Consider the following 23,185-nt stretch of genomic DNA (forward strand, 5'->3'; position numbering starts at 1 on the left):
GAAACTGGATTTTAATAGCTTAATGAACATGAAGTTGCCTATTACAGGATTTTTTAAAATTGCATTTTAATGGCAAATGTAATCAATATCTGCAAAGCTCTAATACACATATATAATTACATGAATCATTTATGAGACTGACATTTGAATGAGTTTCTTTTAGCTAATTTGGCATTAGTATGTGGCAGTTACAACCATAATTAATAATTACCTACTACTACTACTAATAATAATTAACTAAGCCAATCTAACTGGGGTATGGTGAAACCTCATTTTGGTTTCTATTTGGATTTCTGTGATTGTTAGTGATCAAGAATATTTTTTTAATGAGTCTGATAGCTATTTGAATTTCATCTTTGAAAAAATGTCTGTTTATATCCTCTGCTCATTTCTTGACTGGATTGTTTGTTTTTTTGTTCAGTTTCTGGAGCTCTTTATAGATTCTGGATATTAATCCTTTTTCAATTGTTTAGTTTGCAAATATTTTCTTCAACTCATTCAAATGTCAGTTGCTTCATGTTGTTGAGTGTCTACTTTGCAGCTCAGAAGCTCCTTAGCTTGATATAATTTCATTTGACTATTTTTTATTTCCTGTGCTTCTTGGGATATTTTCCAAGAAATCAGCCTTTGCCAATATCTTGCAGTTTCCCTGATGTTTTCTTCTTGTAATTTGATGTTAACACATCATAGATTTAAGTCATTGATCCATTTATACTTGATTTTTGTATAAGTTGTAAGGTAAAGCTCCTATTTCATATTTCTGCACAAGAAGTTCAAATTTTCTCATCACTATTTGTGATGAGACTGTCTTTTCTCCAAGGAATGCTTTTAGCTCATTTATCACAAATCTGTTGATTGTAGATGTGTGGATTAGTTTCTGGGGATTCTATTCTGTTTCCTTGGTCTACACGTCTTTTTGGTACTAATACCAGGCTGGTCTGATTATAACTGCCCTGTAGTATGTCTTAAATTCTGGTATAGTGATGCCTCCAGCTTTTGTTTTGTTGTTTAAGATTGCTTTAGCTATTTGGGATCTTTTACATTTTCATGAATTTTTGCATCATTTTTTTCTAGATCTGCGAAGAATGTTATTGGTATTTTGATTGTGGTCGTATTGAATCTGTAATTGCTTTTGAGGGGCTGGTTCTGTGGTGTACTAAGTGTAGCCTTTGCCTGTGTCACTGGTATCTCATATGGGCATTGTTTCAGGTCCTGGCTGATCTTGTGATCTAGCTCTCTGCTAATTGCCTGGGAATGCAGTGCAAGATGGTTTAAGTGCTTGGGCCTCTACGCCCATGTGGGACACCTGAGAGAAGCTCCTTGCTCCTGGCTTCATATCAACCCAGCTACAGCCATTGCAGTCATTTGGGGAATAAACCAGTGGTTGGAAGACCTCTCTTCATCTCTCCCTCTCTCTGTAACCCTGCCTCTCAAATAAATAAGCAAATCTTTATATATAAAATAGAACAGTTGCCAGCACTTTGACATAGCAGGTATAGTTGCTGCCTGTGGCATTGGCATCCCCTGTGGACGTCAGTTCAAATCCTGACTAATCCACTTATTTTTTTTTGGGTGGCCATAACTCCTTATTTTCTTTTTCTTTTATTTATTTATGTCTTTTTATTTTGGCAGTGTCTCTTTTACATTTTTAAAAGTTTATATGTTATACAGGTTTCATGTATTTCATATATACAGCTTTAGGAACATAGTGATACTTCCAAGCCTACTCTCCTGCCTGCCCACACTCCAGCCCTTCCTCCTCCTGCTCACATTCACATTTATAAAGATCTATTTTCAGCTTACTTAATGATCATAAAGTTAACCCTACACTATGTAAGAGTTCAACAAACAGTATGAAGAAAAAAACATTGTTCCTTAACAGAAGAAACAAGGGGACAATGGCTTAAACAATATATTATATTGTAGATACTCTATTAGTTACCTTGGAAGAGGGAAAATATATGATATCTGTGTTTCTGGGACTGGCTTATTTCACTAAGTATAATGGTTTTCATTTGCATCCATTATATTGCGAAAGACAAGGTTTCATTTTTTTTTTTGTGGTGTGATTATTTTATTTTATTTCATTTTTTGTAAGAGTATAACACTTTATTTATTTATTTATTTATTTATTTTTAAACTTTTATTTAATGAATATAAATTTCCAAAGTACGATTTATGGATTACAATGGCTTCCCCCACATACCGTCCCTCCCACCCACAACCCTCCCCTTTCCCACTCCCTCTCCCCTTCCATTCACATCAAGATTCATTTTTGATTATCTTAATATACAGAAGATCAGCTTAGTATACATTAAGTAAGGATTTCAACAGTTTGCTCCCACACAGAAACATAAAGTGAAAAATAGATGATTTTTTTTTTAAATGATGATGAAATCAGATCAGACCTATTGTCATGTTTAATCCCAGTGAGAGTCAAGTTGGGAGTTGATAATTTCTTTTTTTTTTTTTTTTTTTTTTTTTTTTTTACAGAGGATCAGTTTAGTATATATTAAGTAAAGATTTCAACAGTTTGCACCCCCATAGAAACACAAAGTGAAATATATTGTTTGGGTACTCGTTATAGCATTAAATCTCAATGTACAGCACATTAAGGACAGAGATCCTACATGAGGAGTAAGTGCACAGTGACTCCTGTTGTTGACTTTACCAATTGACACTCCTGTCTATGGCATCAGTAATCTCCCTATGCTCCAGTCATGAGTTTCCAAGGCTATGGAAGCCCTCTGAGTTCTCCGATTCTTATCTTGTTTAGACAAGGTCATAGTCAAAGTGGAGGTTCTCTCCTCCCTTCAGAGAAAGGTACCATGCTCAAGCTGACTTGCCCCAAATGGTAGAGTTAAAAACATACCAGGGGATTCCAATTCAATACCATCAAGGTGGCATGTACCAATGCCATCTCACTATTCCAAGTGATCAATTTCAGTTCACAATTGATCATAATGAAAGGACTAAGAGTCAAAGGGAGCACATAAACAAGTCTAGTACCTGCTAACACTAACCGATGGAATAAAGGGGAGAGTGATCCAACATGGGAAGTGAGATACTCAGCAGACTCATAGAATGGCAGATGTCCTAAATAGCACTCTGGCCTCAGAATCAGCCCTAAAGGCATTCGGATCTGGCTGAAAAGCCCATGAGAGTATTTCAGGCATGGAAAGCCAAGACACTCTGGCAAAAGATCTCTGCGAGTGAGATCCCAGTGGAAAGAACAGGTCTTCATTTTTTTTTAACAGCTGAGTAGTACTCCATAGCGTATATATACCATAATTTATCCAGTCACCAGTTGATGGACATCTGGGTTGATTCCATATCTTAAGTATTGTGAAATGAGCTGTAATGAACATGGGTGTTCAGATAACTCTTTCATATGATGATTTCTTTTGGTTTGGGTAAATTCTTAGGAGTAGGATGGACTGACTGCTCCACTTGTGATCCAGCTCCCTGCTAATGTGCCTAGGAGGGCAGTGGAAGATGGCCCAGATTTCTTATCCCATGCACCCTTGTGGGAGACCCAGAGGAAGTTCTGGGCTCCTGGCTTTGAATCAGCTTAGCCTTGGCTGTTGCAGCCATTTAAGACATGGACCAGTGGAAGCAGGACCTCTGTCTGTCTCTCTGCCTCTGCCTCTCTCTGAATCTGCCTTTCAAATAAATGAATGGATCCTTAAAAATAAAGCAAAATAAAATTTAAAAAATTTAAATACTGCTTTTGGTAGTATGGGCATTTTGGTGATATTAATTCTTCTAATTTATTAATAGGGAATATTTTTCCTTTTGTGTGTTTTCTTCTATTTCTTTTAATAATTTATAATTTTTCCTTGTAGAAATCTTTCAAATTCTTGATCAAATTTATTCCAAGGTAATAAAAGTTTTTTAGCTACTGTGAATGGTACTGATATGATAAGTTCTTTATCAGCCATGAGGTTGTTTGTTTACGTAAAGAGTACTGATTTTTGTGTATTGATTTTATATCTTGCAACTTTACTAAACTCACTTACAAGTTCCAATGGTCTCTTAGTGGGGTCTTTTGGTTTCCTTATATATAGGATTATGTAATATGCAGACAGGGATAATTTGACTTTCTCCTTTCTAATGCATTCCTTTGATTTCTTTTTCTTGCATTATTGCTCTGGTTAAAATTTTTAGAACTGTTTTGGATAGCTTGGTGAGAGTGAGCAACTTTGGTTCCAGATCTTAGTGAAAATGCTTCTAACTTTTTTCATTTAATATGATGCTGGTTGAAGATTGATCACATATTGCCTTGAATGTGTTAAGAAATGTTCTTTTTATACCCAGTTTGCTTAAGGTTTTATAAAGAAAGCATTTTGTATTTTATCACGTTTTTTCTCTGCATCAATTGAGATCATCATATGGTTTTTATTCAATTTATTAATGTGATATATCACATTTATTGATTTGCTTATGTTGAATCATTCCTGCATATCAGGGATACATCTCTCTTGGTCCATGTGAATAATTTTTCTAATGTATTGGTAGATTCCATTAGTTAGTCTTTTGATGAGGATTTTTGCATATATATTCATCAGGGGTATTGTTCTAGAGTTCTCTTTCTTTGTTGTATGTATTTTTAATGGTTTAGGAATTAAGATGATGCTTGCCTAATACAAGGAGTTTGGCAAGATTCCCTCCCTTTCAGTTGTTTTTAATAGCTTGAGAAGAAATTGTAGAATTCAACAGTGAAGCTGTCTGGTCCTGGGCTTTTCTTTGTTGGAAAGGTCTTTATTACTGATTCAATCTTTGTCTTATTTTTTGGTTTGTTTAGGTTTTCTGTGTGTTTTCATGACTCAATTTTGGTATATTGTATGCATCCAGGAATCTTGACTTTGTTTAGGTTTTCCATTTTGTTAGTCATCGCTTTAGATACCCACATTCTATATTGCAATGGTAATCTGAGTTTTGGGTACTCTACTTCCAAACCAGTTTCATGCTAATATCCCTGAGAAACAGTGGATGATGTATCAAATTCTTTAGTTCCTGTCACCTAGTTGTTTGATCTGTCATCTGAGTGGAGGACTTGAGAGTCTGGTCGAGCCACAGCTCTTGTAGACATTTAGAGAATGAACCAGCAGTTGGAAGATCTCTCCGCCTCTCTCTCCCTCTCTCTTTCTGTGTGTGTGTCTCTCTCTACCTCTTTAAAATCATTTTTAAGAATAGTTACTTATTTATTTGAAAGTCAACAGTTATAGAGAGAAGCAGAGACAGAGATCTTCCATCAACTGATTCACTCCTGAGATGGCTTCAATGGCCAAAATTTGGCCAGGTTGAAGCCAGGAGATTCTTCTGGGTCTCCCGTGTGTGGCAGGAGCCCCAGCACTTGGGGCATCTTCCATTGCTTTTCTCAGGCCACTGGCAAGGAGTTAGATCAAAAGTGGAATAACTGGGACTTGAACTGGCACCTATGCAGGATACCAGCTTAACAGGTGGCAGTTTTGCCCATTGTACCACAGCCAGCTCCCCTCTCTGCCTTTCGAATAAGCAAATCTTTAAAAAAGAATGAAAAGAATACCTAAAGTAGTAAAAGTCATCATGATTGAACACTGGGAAATCTATTGAAGTGATCAAGTTTTTAAAAGATTTATTTATATATTTGAAAATGTCATAGAGTGAGAGAGGGAGAGACTGATCTTCTTTCTGATTTGTTCACTCCTCAAATGGCTATAATGATTGTGGCTAGATTAGACTGATGTCAGAAGCCTGGAGCTTCTTCCAGGTCTCTCACATGGGTGCAGGGGACCAAGTATTTGAAACATCTTATGTTGCTTTCTCAGACACATTGGTAGGGAGCTGGATCAGTTTGGAGCATTAATGACTGTGATACTCTCCTTGCAGTTCAAGGATATAAAACCCACCTGGTACAAAGTCTCATTTATGGAAAGGCTAAGTATAACAGCTTTCAACTCTCCAAGGTTTGGACTAGATGGGTTCTGAGGAATTGTGTTAAAATATATATTAAGCCACAACTCTTGGTTTATGCTTTTGTTAGCAGAATTTCATGTTTGCCTGTGATAATGGCTAGGGCAACTTTGGATCTCTGAATTGCAACCAATGAAAAGCATCCAGAACAATAGTAGTGGGATCAATAGTCAGCAGAATGGTGTCTAGCTGAACTTAAACAGCAATTCTTGTTTGTTAGAGTTGATTTCCTGCAGTAACCTGACATCTGGACATAAACAGTAGACATTGGACGCCTTCCCCTCTGCCAAGTGGAGTATACCAAGTTTGGATCCATCCTATGATAGGGAGGCCTCAGTAGCCATGCTCAGGTTTTATTGTTCTATCTCCATGGCCAAAGTCCTAGTAGACAACATGGCTTGGACAATCACATGCTCAAGTTGTGTAGGAGTCTATATTTTGAGTATAGCACAGTTAACAGTCATCTAATTTAATTTTACTGGAACAAGGTTCCAAGAGAGGTAATTGATTGCATCACAGCCCTTAAGAACTAATGAACGTCACAGATGACCCAGAGAATTTAGAAGGCATGTGAGCCCTTATAGTGAAGAAGTCACTGAGAGCACTAAGGACAGTGCATATAGTATTTATTTTGACTGATTTTTGCACCTTTCATTGGAGGGGGACCCATATAACCTAGACTGATTTGTAGTATCAGTGATAACTTTTTAAATGAGGCATGCATTCCAAAAAAGCCAAGAAGGACTATAAGATATTAGCTTTGTATGTTCTTCACAATGTGTCAAATAGTATCATACAGGGAAGATGTCATCAATGTGATGCATGCTTGTATTTCCATTGGAAAAGTTGTGTTTGCTGGCAAAATCAGTGAGGTGCCCATGCATATCCTAGAAGAATCCTTCCAAAGTGAAGGCAAACAGAGACTGGGGGGCTTTTAGAAAAGCTTTGAACAAAATAGTTTCCACACTTGTAATAGTTGAGACACATCATTTATCTACTGAGAGGCATCAGCTATGTTAATATTAGATATAAGGTGCACTGGACATAATGGGTGGGATATAACATTAAGATTTTAGTAATCTAACATGAGATACTATTTATTTTTTCAGATTTAATAGATAAAATTGAGCTGCCAATAGGAAATAGTTGAAATAATCACCTTTTTGATAATTAAATCTAAGGTAATAAGTTTTAATGCATGAAGACCTTTAGTTTTTTATAGGGCAATCTTAATTATTTTAGTTTGGCATATCATATGAATTCTTATTTTCTCTAGCCAAGTAACTTGAAAACTTTACTCAAAATGTTAGACCATCTCTGCCACCTCTGGGATTTTTTTTTGTACAACTGACTATTGAAAATTTAGGTAATACTATAGTTAAAGTGAAATGCATCAAGTAAATTATTTATTTTTCTTCTGATACATGTTTTGAAACTTTTTAAAAAAAATCTAATGAGTATCCTGCTTAAATTTAGGGGGATCCCTGGATAGGACTACCTTACTACACTTGGCACCTATGAAACTTAAGGAATAAGTGCATATAAAACCTGTGAAAGTTAATGTTTATCAATAAATCTTTAAAAATATTTATTAATTTGACAGGCATAGTTACACAGAGATCTTCCATTCATTGGTTCGTTGGCCAAAATGATTGCTATGGCTAGGAGTGGGCCAGGCTGAAGCCAGGAGGTTCATCTGGGTCTCCCATGTGGGTGGCAGAGGCCCATACACTTGGGCCATCTTTTGCTGCTTTCCCAGGTCCGATAGCAGGTAGCTGGATCAGAAGTAGAGTGACTGGAACACAAACTGGCACAAGTATGATATACCAGCATTGTAGACAGCAGTTTAATCCACTGTGCTACAGTGCTAGTCTCATCTAGATTTTTGTTTTTATCTTTCCTTTAATCCTTTGCCTTTTTTTATCTTTCTTTGGTTTAGGTCTTTAGATAAAAAGTAAACCATAGTTTACTTTTTTTTAAGATTTATTTTTTGAAAGGCAGAGTTACACAGAGAGAGGGAGAGGCAGATAGACAAAAATGTCTTTCATCTCTTGGTTTACTTCCCAGAGGGCTATGAATGCCAGGAATCAGGACTTTCATTTGGATCTCCCTCATAGATTCAGGGCCTCAAGCTACACTCCACTGCTTCCCCAGGTTCACCAGCAGGGATCAGAAATGGAGCAGTCAGGACTCAAACCTATATGGGATGCCACTCCCATAGGCAATGGCTTAACTGGCTGCACCACAATGCTAGCCCCATCAATTTGTAATTTTTATATTTCTCTGAAAACCTGTGTGGATCATGTATGTGGCAGCAGATAATGCAGGCAGAGGTGGACATTCTTTAGTTTACCAAGGTCACGATAACAAATTACTGAACATTGGATTGTTTAAACAAAGACATTTATTTTCACATAGTTCTGTAAGTTGGAAGTCCAAGATCAAAGTGTCAGCAAGTTTGCTTTCTCCTAACAACTCTTCTGGTTTCCAGTTAGACATCATCTTTCTGTGTCATCTCATATTTCCTTTATTCATGTCCATCTCTTGTTTCTCTTCTTATAAGGTCACCAGTCTGGGTTAGGGTCTCATACATTTGATTTTTTTTTTTACTTTAATTGTGCCATTAAAGGCACCATCTCCAGATAGAGTCACACTGCATGTTAGAGACTGAAGATAGGAACTTTGGAGAGACACAATTCAGTGCATCACAATGGAAAGCACCTAGATGTTTGCCTCATGGGCAGCCAACTCTAACTAGGACTTACTGTGTGAAGTGAGTCTTGGGATTCCTTTTGTTACTATTTTAATACTATCTGACTAACCTGGGTGCATGCATGTACCTAACAAATTATCTGTGTACATCTACACAAACTAGAATATAGGTTACTGATAGTAGTGTACATGTAAAATCTATAGAGCTGTCCAGAAGATAGAATATTTGAAACTAAAACTGATGAGTAGAAAAATGATAATAAAATCTGAGCTCCATTATGATATATATGATATCCACTATTCATATTTTTTAAATAAATCACTATGAGGAAAATAAAAAATATTCACACCTTACAGATCTGTCTACATGCAAGTTAATCAGATAGTATTGAAATACTAACAAAAGGAATCTTAAGACTCAATTTACACAGTATGCAATATTAAAATTAATTTCCACATACAATGTGACTTCTGCATAATATGTTCTATACTTATTTGTGAATATGGCTATTAATTTGTAAGGAAATGTGTGAGTATGTCTACTGACCTAATATGGTTAATTCAGGGAACAGACCTTTTGTGCATGTGGGGAAAGGTGCCATTCAATGTTATCTCTGTTTTTACAAAATATGTTAATGAATAAAATTATTAGAAAACAAAACATGATCAGACAATGCTGGTTGATGCATTACTGTGTATTTTCATTAGTGGTGAGTAGCTCAAGATTGGCCTAAAATTTTAGGCCTTGAAGGATCCTGAATTAGCTTCTCTGTGGTCACCACTCTCTTTATATCACAGGGATATATTTTTCATTCTTCAATAAGTACTAATCAAGTATTAGAGCTCTTCTCTCTGACTCAGTGCTTGAAATTATAAATGCCAGTCATTACTCAGAAGGTATAACTAAGACCCAGGGAGAGAAAGTGAGTTGTAAAAGACCAATCAACAACAACCTAGAGTAGCCTTCCCACTTTCTCTCTTCTCAGGAATCCCCACAGAATCTTCATCTCCAATTCCAAAATGAGCAACTCCTGCTGGCAGAGGTATGTGGCTACCACTATAGGGAGCAATAATTCTTGGGAAGGACAAGGGAATCCACTATACCACTGTAGTTCCTTTATGCTTGCAACTTGATTTTCTGTTTAAATTGTATGAAGCTGGGAACTAAGAAATAATTTCTTCTAGGTCTGAGATGAAATTACTTAAGATGGGAGCTCAAGACTGAGGTCCTGGCAGTGGCACTGTGAAATAATAGATTAAGCATCTGCCTGCAGTGCCAGTATCCCATAAGGACATCAGTTCATGTCCTGGCTGCTCCTCTTCTGGTCTAGCTCTCTAGTATGGCCTGGGAAAGCAGTAGAAAATGGTCCAAGTGCTTGAGCCTGTTCACTAGTGTGGGAGACCTGGAGGAAACTCCTGGTTCCTGGCATCAGATCAGCCAAGCTTCTGCCATTGTGGCCATTTGGGGAGTGAAGCAGTGGTTGGAAGACCCCTCTCTGTCTCTGCCTGTCTATTTCTGTAACTCTGCCTCTTAAGTAAATAAATAAATCTTTAAAAAATTCTGTAATTATTAATAAAAAAGACTGATCTCCCTCAATTTGCAGAATAAAGTCACTGAAAGGCAATTGCCAGATTAGAGATGATACAGGAATTTGAACAGCACAATTGATACATTATACATAGAAAAATGACCAATAGCTGTGGGCCAAGAGTCAATGGCCTATGATACTACCACTCAAATGCTCAAGAAGTTGATCATAATTTCATGCCCATTCTCATTTATACAGGAAAAGGGGTAAAAGCAGGAGCTCCATGACATCTTCCTATTTGTCTCTTTGTCTAGTTTGTGGGAGAAACCACAAATTAAATGCAGTTCTCAAAAAAATTAAAGTTTTGTTAAATATATACAGATAGCTGGATGGAGTGATGAATAGATGAATTTCAGTAACTTTTGGGTGTAGAATTACCAGGTAGTGCAATTTTAAATTTTAACAAACATTTCAGAAGGCACTCACTTTTCCATCCGTATTAATCTACTTAATGTATCTGAATAATTTTCCTCACTGTGAAATGCGATCCATTGATGGCCCACAATTATTTTAGTAGGTTATATCAAGCATCATTTTAAAGGATTAAAAATGAGTTTTTCAAGAATATTAGTTTCTTCTGTGAATGTATTATGTTAAAAAGAGTCCTTTGAGGTTTTTTTTTTCCTAAATATCTGTAAAAAAGGATCTGGAACCATAATTTAATTATGAGAATTAAAAAATAATAAATTTCATGACAATTTCCAAAAATTATTTCCAAATTTGAATGTATCCAATTATAGCATGTTTCCTTCAAATGTAAATCTGTCAAACCAAGAATTAATGAGGAATTGGAGTATTATGTGGGTATCTTATGTGGTTAGACAAGTTCTGATGTACACCCTCTGTGTCCCAGGAGGCTGATTATCCAGTAAATATATGGATCATCCTCATTGCTTCCTAATGGAGGTATGCATTGTTTTATGGGAAACATATCCTCATATGCGATGATGTTCGGAGGACAGAACCATGGAAAGTTTCCTCTGGCTACCTTCTCAGCATGTGCCATTCCAAACACTACCACCATCTTTATACATTCCTGGGGCTGTGGCTTTCCTCATTTTACTCAAGAACTGTGTGAGTCATTTCTATTTCTGTGAATGCTAGTGTTGGGGTAGAAGAAATCTTGAAGAGCAGTACAGGTGCCTGTCTTTTGCTGGCATAAGTGACAGTCATGGATCTGAGGTGTTGGAATCTGTCATTCAGATGCACCCTAAAGATCTTGGCTGCTCCAGGAAGAGATGGCAGTGGTAGATCCTCAGTTCTAGAGCTGAAGAAACAGTGAATAAGGTTGGGCTTTCAAGGATTTTTTTGTCCAACGATGCACTGACAGAAGACCAGTGTGACTCCAGGTATACAGAAGGTAGTTCCAAAAGTCCTGTAGACAGTCTGTCTCATCCAAGATGGCCATAGGATGGAGATGGGTTTTTAGACCATTTCGGCTTAAATGTATATGGGGTGAATGTAGGTTGCACCTTTGTCACTCTTTACCCATCTGTAAGATGAGTATATTAGTAGTAGTAGTGAAATGTCCCCACATTTCCTGAGAAATCATTGTGAGATATGTGCAGGCTGACTTACACTGTGTGACAGTTGCATTTGTGGGGATTCATGGTATATCTTCTCCAAATGAACTTTCTGATTTCCTGCACTGTATAGACTGACCAGCACTACTCATTTGAGGTTATAGAAGTATATACAACACCTAGTTTCCAAGAACATGGAAATTTGAGTACCGGGTGTTAGTCCCATTTCCTTTAGAAGTGAGTAGGTTTTATGATACTTGAAGAAGGGAGCTCTAGGACTCAGAATAATTTCTGACAGAATTCTACGTGATGCTCTGAGACAGTACCTTACTACTCAGAGCAGAGAAAAAAGTCACTGAAATGCAAAGATCCTAGATTTGCATGGTCCAAGCAGTTATTGATCATACTGACCAGAATGAACAACATTTAGTTGATATTAACTTACCTCATCCATAAGTTATGAAAGACCAGGTGATATTGGAAGTTCTGGACCAGGCTTCAAAAAAAAAGTTGTGAATGGTTTAGAAAGGTAAGGGCCTTGCAAATGTTACTTATTTAAGTGGTCTTGAGGGTGTGGCCTGGGGTGGAGGGATAACCTCTCATGTCTGAGAGTCACTATCTACATTGCTTCCTACTACCACATGTCTATTACTTCATTCCACTCTTATGATTTCCAGAAATGGAGGGCTGTGAAACCTAGTCTGCCATACACTTGGTATCTAGAGCTATGCTGCTGCCCCCTGTACCCTAGTAATTCTTTTTGGTAGCTCAAGGAATGTCTGTTAGGGTCTCTGCATGTAAAATAAATGAAATAAATTGTATTTTGGGAGATAAGTGGTTTGAGTAGTGTCACATGATTTGTAGATGCATGGCATCCTAACTTTTGAATGGTGATTTCTGTTTTGCCACACTTAATTAGAAACACATTTATTTTTCAGATTAATTTCAGAAACTGTCGGCAGTTTCAAATAAGTATTGCTTTAGAAGATTGCCCTGAGCATGGCTTTCCTTTTGTTCCTGATGTTATTTATATATTGTGTGATTTCAAAAAACATATCATAAAATGTTCCCACTCACTGTCAGTATTTCTTGAATCTCTTGAACAATATTTAGTATACATACAGTGAGCTTTTTCCTATTTTCTGAATAGTAAAATTACACTAAATCAGATTTCATGTGCTAATAAGTTTCTTAAAATATAAACAAAGAGTATGATCACATATAAGCAGAAATGTGAAGCATAACCTTATGATCTCCAATGAATTTATTTGTGTGATTCCTAGGACTAATTTTTTTAGTATCAGAAGCTTTGCTAAGATCCAATTGATAGGCATAGATAATGTTTATAGGGGCTTTTTTCTAAGATTTTTAAAAATTATTTGCAAGTGTTATATATGGAGAGAGGAAGACACACAGATCTTTCATCTGCTGAGTCACTCCCCCAGACTGCTGCAATGGGCAGGGCTCAGATAGGCTGAGTCCACATCTGGGTCTTCTATATTAGTAGCATTTACCCAGGTACTTGGGCCTTCTTCCACTGTTTTTCTCAGGCCACTAGAAAAGAACTGGAACAAAAGCAGAGCACCCAGAATACAAATCATATGGGGTTTCTTTCATTGCAGGTGGCAACTTTATTTACTTGCTGTGTGCCAGTGCAGGTCCCATGTTTATGGAAACTTTTACATGAGAGATTGTGAAGTTCTATTGATTTTATTTTGTATGTAATGGAACTTTCTTCTCTTACACCAGGGTGTATCAGCATTTTTGTAGGAGAAATGAGAAAATACAATGGCTTAACAAATAGCCATTTGATTTATAATTCTAATTCAATATTTTGGGATGGGCTCAGTTGGGCAGTTCTTATGATAGCCTGGGATCAGAAATCAGGGTTTAGTCATCTGAGGAACTGATTGACAGTCATGCCTTAGAGATGGCTTCATTTAAATGTCTGGTGGTTTGTGATGAGTCTTGGTAAGATCCTATCTCTTCAATGGGCAGGCCCCAGGGCTTTCCAGAAGATAAGAAAAATCTGAGAAGGTAAATACTTTACAAACTATCTGTTTCTATTGCATTTACTGATATTCCAGGGGGTTAAGCAAATGAAAAATGAAATCCAGAGTCTTGTGAAGGGATGGATACAGGAAATGGTTTCATTTGGTTCCATCACTACTGATTCTTCAGCATTAGCTGGGAGCTAGAGAATGGAACTGGAACTGGCACTGGAAATTGAACCTAGGCACTTGAAGTAGAAGTAAGGTATCTTGGCTGGCATCATAAATATCAAGATAAATGCCTGCCCTCTTTTTTTTTTTTTAATGCTAAATCAGATCTTTATTTATGAACCTAACATAGGAACATTGCTACAAAAGGGAAATTGTTATCCCACTGATAAGTATTTCTACACAAAAAAATTCTTTAAAGATATTTGTAAAAGTTGTATTGACTTTTTTCTTCAGAGCTATTATATTATTTACTTGAAAGGCAGAGTTAGAGAGAGGGGGAGACAGAGAAAGATCTTACATCTCTGGATCACTTCCAAATGGCCAGAACAGCTGTGGCTGGACCAGGTTGAAGTCACATGGTTACAGAGGCCTAAGCAGCAAGGCCATCCTCCATTGCTTTTCCAGGCACATTAGCATGGAGCTAGATTGGAAGTGGAGCAGTCGGGACTCTAACTGACACCCATATGGGATGCCTGCATCACAGGTAATGGCTTAACCTGCTATGCCACAACACTAGCCCCTCAGAGCTCATCCACAAAGTATCAGTTGTGAATTATTAATTCAAAATTTACTAGCTAAGTCAGATGGAGAGCAAATTGCTTTCATTCAGTTGCAGAAAGTGTTTTTACTGAACTAGTTTTTCAATCTGGAAAATTATGTGCATTTATATACAGAATCTCTCAGATACCAACAAGTTTTTTCTATATATAGAATTTTGAAATGAGGTAGTCTGGAGTTTTAAGTTTCCCCATTCTAAGGGAATGGCTTGTGTCATTATCATGCTGCAGGCCATGGCTATTTTGTCCAGAGGCTGCCAGTTACTTTAATTCTTCTATTTTGGCAGGTCTGACTAATGGAAAGTTTGATCTAAGGACAAGAGAGTGCTTGTCCAAGTTGAAATTTTGCCCTCATCATCAAACCAACCAGATTTTTAAAAATAAAACTCAACTTAATCCTGTTTTTGCTGTTATATAACATTGGCACACATTATACACACTTTTTAAGCTTTTACTTTTAACGATTCTGTATCAAGCAACTTATAATTTATTATTATTTTATTTCCTGTTGTACTCAGTATCTTGGTAACTATGGCAAATCCTAACATGCATCTCATTTTATACAGGATATATTTCAATAAAAGTGTGGTAAACTAGATTTTTACAAACTGCTATCTGTTGCTCCCCCATTTGCGGAGGAACGACACAGGACCCTGCGCTGTTCTTTTGTCTGCTCGGCCCTTCCCGGGTTTGCTGCCGGTCCTTCCCGGGTTGGCTGCTGACCCCTCCACCTCTGTGGAGGGGCGGCTCCCGCTGCCACTTTCCCCGCTTCTGTGGAGGAGCGGCACACCGCCGGCCGGCTCTCTCAGGGGCTGCTCAGGTGTTCCTTCAGATGTTCCTGGTGCATGTTGTTTCTCTCCTCCTTTATAGTCCTCTTCGACCAATCCCAACTCTGCTACCCACACGCCGAGCACGCTGCTCTCCTCCAATCAGGAGCAGGATCAGCTCCTGCAGCTTATCAGTCAAATTGGCGAGAGGCAGCTGCGTAGAAGTTTACTCCTCCCCAGCGCCATATTGTGGGAGAGCAGATGCATAGAATTAGTCCTAGTTCCAGTAATTTAGTCTCAGTTGCTCCCCACAGCTATCCTCTCATATTATTATTTTTTTTCTCTCATATTATTATTAATAAAATGTTTATGCTAACTTCTAAATTATCTTCAGTTAATATATGATATGAAACCCTTAGGTTTTAGGCTGTAGGTAGTTTCCTTTTTCTCTCTTACCTACTTACCCCCAACAAGCCATTACAGGAGTTTATTTAACACAAAACAAACCTATACCAGAAACATTTCCTATTTAGAAAAATATAGGAAAAACAAATTACTAGGATGAGTTTTCTTAATGTATTGTAAAGGTTTCATATAAAAATCTCAGAAACAAATCATGGGAGGCATGATATTAAAAGCATAAAATCTAAGATTTTGAGCAAGACTGACAAAGTTTATCCTAAGTATTTAAGAATCTTAACACACATTAACATATCACAACTAAGCATTTATTATACTGTGAAAGAAGGTAAGCAACTGCAGTGATATTTCAGAAGCTATATCTTTTTTCTTAAATGTAATATATGCTCATAAACTCTAGACAGTATTTTGAAATATACAATCTCTCCAAAAGAAAATATTCAACTTAAAATAGACAACTTTTAATGCAAGTAAAGTGTTACTAGATTTTAAAATTAAAGTTATCATCAGATTTTTCACAGCACAATGTATAGAAATTTGCAAGCTTCCTGTACATAGTAGTATAATCTTTACTCTTGAGCAAGTCACTCAGTAACACACTGGTAATCTCCACTAGTTCCTGAAAGCTTTCTTCCAGCTGTTCATGTTGCATGCTTATTTCTATTTGGTTCATCTGGTTTGTCAGTTCTTCTGGTCTGAGACATTTTCTCATCTTAGCAAAATCTTTCTCTTTTTCTTATATGGGCTAGTCTTCTTTTAATATCCAATCTATATCTTCTATATTGTTCAGCGTTACTCATGTCAGTTACAAGGAGTCGAAGAATTTCATAAACCCGTCTAGCATGTTGCTTATTTATTTTGAATTTTTGTTGTGCCTCTATTGCCATTTCTTCATTGAATCCTTGCATTAACTTTTCTCAGGAAAAATAGGGCAAATCTTGGCAAAGTTTCACAAGCACAAAATCTCCTAATTTCACATAGCTTTTGGATGGATCTTCTGCTGTAATATCAAGAACTGAAGGAGACGCAATGTAGTATCTATGAACTGTTTCAAGAAGTTGAGCACCGTGGCCTTGACCTTGAAATGGAGTCAATATCAGCATCTGACTTACATGTGACCAGGTTTTGTCTGGGTACACATAGTAATTACAGACTGTCATGTAGCCTATGGTCGCAAAGAGTGTAGCTCCATCCTTATTATACTTCTCAAATACTAGAAAGTAGTGCTATCTTTCATCATCCACGTCAATAAAGCTAGCAGTTTCAATAAACCACATCAAAAAGGTCTGAAGCCTTTCATGATATTCTTGAAAGCCTGTACATGTCATGTCAGTCTTATATATCTGAAATGTGAAGTTTTCTCCTCCTGTGGGACTGAGAACTGAGTATGTATGGAGTAAGGTTCCAAATGGCTTGAAATCAACTTCTTTTTCCAGCAAAGAAAGAAAATCATTCGTGTTTGTGCTAAATCCAGGTGGAATGATTTGTCTAATTCTGCCCTCAACATCATCTGCCTCCACACAGTCAAAGTTCTCTTCTACTTTAGATGCATATTCAACACCGAACATTGTTGACAGGCTACCAGCAATATAGTATAATAAGATCTTCAGTCCCTTGTAACCAAAAGCATTTTCATCATCCCCAAAAAGCTGATGGGTATATTCAGGAAAGAAAGTTCTAATGTCATTCTCAAGATCTTCAGGAAAACAAACTAATTTTAGTTCAATGGCTGTATTGGTATTATATTTGTACTCTGCCAGTTTCTTCTCCACTGCGCTCTTGTATTCTACCAAAAATTTTTCCATAGCACCAAATCCCGCCATTTCTGAGCTGCGAGCAATGGCAGCTGAGGGAGGACGACCCTGCCCTCTTTTTTAAAATATTTTTCTCTGCCATATTTGAAGTGACTTTGTACGGTGTTTTTCTTGAAATTCTTCTCTGTTCATTCCCAAATAGCTCCACTGATGGTTTCTTGTCTTCTCACCTGAATATTGTACATTCTTCACCTTAACATAGCTCATTCAAGAGTCAATATTGTCCTTTTTTCAGCCTGCTGTGCAATTCCCCTTGACAGATGTGGCCCTCTGTGACCTGAAACTCCTATTTTCTTCTGGTTAGGGCATTTTTCACAGCCTTTAAACCATAGGTTTGACTCCCTGCTGAATGAATCTATGTGGCTGTCCAAATGCTCAACAAGTTGAAAATTAAAGCACATACTTCCTTCTTCATTCATACCTATGTGTAAGATAAAAATTGTCAGTGTTTGTTTTGTGACAGAGTTGATATATAGACCAGAAGTGTTCTATTACAGGTGATGATAGCATTTGAAGACCTGGCTGTTTACTTTACCTGGGAGGAATGGCAGAACATGAACAAAGCTCAGAAAATCCTGTACAGGGATGTGATGCTGGAGACCTACAGCAGCCTGCTTTTCTTGGGTGAGTGTCACCCACCACATGCCCAATGATAACATTTTCTTGCTATTTGAAAAATAAGCGGGGCCAGCACTATGGTGCAGTGGGTTAACGTCCTGGCCTGAAGAGCTGGCATCCCATATGGGCACTGGTTTGTGACCTTGCTGCTCCATTTCCAGTCCAGCTCTCTGCAGTGGCCTGGGAAAGCATTACAAGGTGGCCAAGTCCTTGGGCCCCTGCACCCACATGGGAGACCTGGAAGAGAAGCTCCTGGCTCCTGGCTTAAGATTGGTGCAGCTCCAGCCATTACAGCTGATTGGGGAGTGAACCAGGGGCTGGAAGACCACCCCTCCTTCCTCTCTTGTCTCTATGTAACTCTGACTTGCAAATAAATAAATAAATCTTAAAAAAAAAGAAAGAAAAAGAAGCGAACACTTTATAAAGTTGAATGTTGGACAGCTATAGAATTTGAGTCCATGAATAATCTGAATACCTATCATCTAGGAAAGGATTCAAATTGGAACTTTTGTTGCATAGCTCCTGGAATAAGCTGTAGTCCTTTAAATAACCCAAGATCGTGATTTCACAAAATCTTACATTGTTTCTATTAATAGGGCACTGCATTACCAAACCTGATTTGATCTTTAAGTTGGAACAAGGAGCAGAGCCATGGATGGTGAATGAATGCCTAAATCAGAGACTTCCAGGTCAGTACACACATATTGATGAGGAGGGGCAAGCAAGAAAGAGTACAGCAGATGTTGATTTATGCTCTTTCCATGAATTTTTCCCAGTGTTACTCCTGAGGACAGCTGGTTTTGTGCATCAGAAGGGGATTCTAGAGTATCTAGGGATGCCATTATATCTCTAACTCTTTTGTTCTTGATGAAGATGTTCTTTGATTTAAAAAAAAAAAATCCAATTCTTTTTCTGATGTTACAAAGGCTTTTTTTGAGGCTAGATACATTCCCAAATTCTAACTTGTCCTTCTCTATATTTAATGCCTTTTCCTTCATGCATTTATTTTTTTCTTCAGTTCTTGTTAGTTGGGTGAGTTATAGAAACTTGTTTCATGTTGAGCCCCCACTCATGGTTTTGGCCAGGCACAGAACTTGCTATTTTAAGCATCTCACAACTGAACCAATAAATGTAAACTCTCTCTCTTTTCTCTTTCTCTGTTCCTTTCAAATAAAATAAGAAAAAAATAGGTTGTTAGAAGCATTTGAGGAGAGAGCCTGTGGCTGGCAACCCTCTGTTTCATTCTCTCTTTGTGTCTTATTCTCTATCTCGCTGATTCTCAAGTTTGTAAATAAATAAGTGAATGCTAAGAGAGGGTCAGAAGTAAGCCTCTGTGCAGTGACATCAGAAATCCTGAAGCTAAGCATGAACTTGTATAGAAACATGAAAATAAGTGATCCTAAACTAACCAAGAAAGTCTTGAGATTCTGAATCCCAAGGTCAAGTAACCTCATGGTTTCATGTTGAATGTCTCAGATTTGTTTAGGAGTAGAGTTCGAAGTATGAATTCTCTCAAACAAAAAAGATAAGAAAGGCATAGGAAATGAAGATTTCTTCGAAAATAAGAGATAGCTTATCAAAATTTTCCAGAAACTCAAATTATCACATATGAATATTTATAGAAAAAGCTGAGGGGAGATAACCAGGGCTGGTGATTTCAGAATGAGCTAGAAAACACTTTTCAAAGAAAGTAAACACACTCTGGGTTGCAGAAACAAATTCTTTAAACTGTTAGGGAGTGTATATCCAAGGTGGTATATTGTGATGTTTCTGTACCAGTTGTAGTTCTGAGAAGCTGAAGATGTTAGATTTCCTTCGGAGTATGGGGAAGCTGTCATAGAGTGCAGATAAAAGCAGAGTTTTTCATCTGCAAAATCCCACAAATGCTATTTTCCTAGGAAGACTGAACATGAGATGACCATAGATTCAAATCTTGTTCTTTAAATGTGATCCTGTTTAGAGTAAAGACACATTTCATTCTTCTTCATCTGCAAGTAAATGATCCATTAAAATACTCCCATATTTATGGTTGAAATATCAGAGAAGCACAAAACATAAAATTTTTAGTAAAAATTAACTGAGGAAAAAGGACAGAGTAAAAAATGGTTGCTAGGCAATGGGGGAATTTATTTACTAAATATTTTTCCATTCTTTAAAATATTATAATTTTCTCATCATTGTTAAAGGCAGAGTGACAATAAGAGGAGAAAGAGATAGTTTATTAGCTCACTCCCCCAATGCCTGCAACAGTTATGTCTAACTAGTCTGAAGACAAAAGGATGGGATTTCATCTAGTCTTCTCTGATGTATCACAGGATCCCAAGCACATGAACCATTATTTGCTGCCTTTTAGTTTACATAAGGTAGAGCTTTGTTGGAATCAGAGTAGCTAGGGCTCAAACTGACACTATTTTGGGATGCAGGCACTTGAATCAGTGAATTAACATATCTAACCGGGAAAGCCCTTCTGCCATACTTGAATAAAATTCAAGTAGTAGACAAGATCATGATTGAACATTGGGGAATCTATTGGTACAACCTAATATATCAATGTCTTAAAGGAAAAAAAAAAAAACACCATAATGGGCATAAATGTCTTTTACTAATTATGTTAAAATCTCATGCCACTTAGATAACAAGCAGCTTCATTACCTTTACATCAGTATTCCAGGAGAAAGCACTTATATGTGATTCAGTAATTTTTTTTTTTCTCATTTCAGTTGCCATGAAAAGTGATGACATAATTAGGACCAACCAGGAAATTCAAGAAAAAAATTTGAATCAGGATGTTATGACAAATATCAAGACATCAACTCCCAAGATAGTTGAATTAAGAAAAAGACTTAATTTAAGTTCAAGCCATGTTTCAAAACTGATTATCAGAAAGGGAAATTATTCAGCAATGAAACCTGAGGAGCACAATGTGTGTCACAATGTGTATCCCCATGGTGGCCCTGATCAGCTGCAAGCTGGAGAGAAACTTGATGCCTCTAAGGTACCTGTGAACTCTGTCCAGTGCTATGAGCCTGTTAATGAGTATCACAAGATTCAGACTATGAAGCATTCATTTGAACGTAGTGGACAAGGGAATGACTTCAAAACAAAGAAGATATTCTTTAGATTTGGCACGGTCCATATGGGAGACATCTGTAATAAGTCAACTGTCACTGTTGGAAAGACAAGTGAAATAGAGAAAACTCTTCATAAAGATACTAATCTCAGTAAGCATCAACAAATCAACACAGGAGAGAAACTATATGAAGATATGGGATATGCGGAACCTCTCATTTACAGATCCGATCTTGCAATAAATCAGAGACAATATATATGGAAAAAGCCCTACACATGTAAGCCTTGTGGAAAATCATTCAATTGTAAGTCCTGCCATACCATCATTCACAGTACTCGCATAAAGGAAAACTCCCATGTGTGTAATGAATGTGGAGAAACCACATACCAAAAGTTAGATCTCTTTAGGCATCAGAAAATTGACACAAAGAAGAAACCTCATGAATGCAATGAGTGCAGAAAAGCCATTTTCCAGAAATCATACCTCATAACACATCAGAGAAATCACATAGAAGACAAACCTCATGAATGTAAAGATTGTGGAAAAGCCTTTGGCCAAAAGTCACATCTTGTAATGCATCAGAGAATTCACACAGGAGAGAAATCTTATGAATGCAATGGCTGTGGAGATGTCTTTCTGTGCAACTCACAGCTCATCAAACATGAGGGAATTCATGTAAGTGAGAAACCTCATGAATGTAATGACTGTGGAAAAGCCTTTGGACAGAAGTCACATAGAGTGCATCAGAGAATTCATAGAGAGAAACCTTATGAATGTAATGACTGTGGAAAAGCCTTCAGCTATAACTCACAACTCATAATCCATCAGAGAATTCACACAGGGGAGAAACCTTATGAATGTAATAACTGTGGAAAAGCCTATGGCTATAAGTCACAACTCCTAATCCATCAGCGAATTCACACAGAGAAGAAAGCTTATGAATGTGATGAATGTGGAAAAGCCTTTGGCAAGAAGTCACAACTTGTAACGCATCAGAGAATACACACAGGGGAGAAACCTTACGAATGTAATGACTGTGGAAAAGCCTTCAACTATAAATCACAACTCATAGCCCATCAGAGAATTCACACAGGGGAGAAACCTTATGAGTGCAATGGCTGTGGAAAAGCCTTTGGCCAGAAATCATATCTCATAATGCATCAGAGAATTCACACAGGGGAGAAACCTTATGAATGTAATGACTGTGGAAAAGCCTTCAGCTATAAGTCACAACTCATAATCCATCAGAGAATCCACACAGGGGAGAAACCTTATGAATGTAATGACTGTGGAAAAGCCTTTGGCCAGAAGTCGCATCTCATAATCCATCAGAGAATTCACACAGGGGAGAAAGCTTATGAATGTAATGATTGTGGAAAAGCCTTTGGCAAGAAGTCACATCTTGTAATGCATCAGAGAATTCACACAAGAGAGAAACCTTATGAGTGCAATGGCTGTGGGAAGGCCTTCATCTATAACTCACAACTCATAATCCATCAGAGAATTCACACAGGGGAGAAACCTTATAAATGTAATGACTGTGGAAAAGCCTTTGGCCAGAAGTCATATCTCATAATCCATCAGAGAATTCACACAGGGGAGAAACCTTATGAATGTAATGACTGTGGAAAAGCCTTTGGCCAAAAGTCAGGCCTCATTAAACATCAGAGAATTCACACAGGGGAGAAACCTTATAAATGCAATGACTGCAGTAAAACCTTTGGCCAGAAGTCGTATCTCATAATCCATCAGAGAATTCACACAGGGGAGAAACCTCATGAATGCAATTACTGTGGAAAAGCCTTTGGCCAAAAGTCAGGCCTCATCAAACATCAGAGAATTCACACAGGGGAGAAACCTTATGAATGCAATGACTGCAGGAAAACCTTTGCTCAGAAATCACAACTCATAATCCATCAGAGAATTCACACAGGAGAA

The 23,185-nt window shown here is 37.4% G+C and overlaps 1 protein-coding gene and 1 pseudogene across 1 annotated transcript in view; one reads left to right on the forward strand and one right to left on the reverse strand.

Moving 5' to 3' along the window:
- LOC108175946 (zinc finger protein 271-like) overlaps nucleotides 1-23,185 on the forward strand; it is a 124,092-nt gene that overhangs the window by 65,046 nt on the left and 35,861 nt on the right. The window contains 4 exon segments of the mRNA XM_070052161.1: nucleotides 9,654-9,710; nucleotides 18,057-18,183; nucleotides 18,774-18,866; nucleotides 20,898-23,184. Coding sequence (XP_069908262.1) covers nucleotides 9,654-9,710; nucleotides 18,057-18,183; nucleotides 18,774-18,866; nucleotides 20,898-23,184 — 2,564 coding nt within the window.
- On the reverse strand, nucleotides 16,038-17,599 carry LOC100349368 (histone acetyltransferase type B catalytic subunit-like; annotated as a pseudogene).

The sequence above is a fragment of the Oryctolagus cuniculus genome, chromosome 11, assembly GCF_964237555.1.
Source record: "Oryctolagus cuniculus chromosome 11, mOryCun1.1, whole genome shotgun sequence".
In the NCBI taxonomy this organism is placed as follows: Eukaryota; Metazoa; Chordata; class Mammalia; order Lagomorpha; family Leporidae; genus Oryctolagus; species Oryctolagus cuniculus.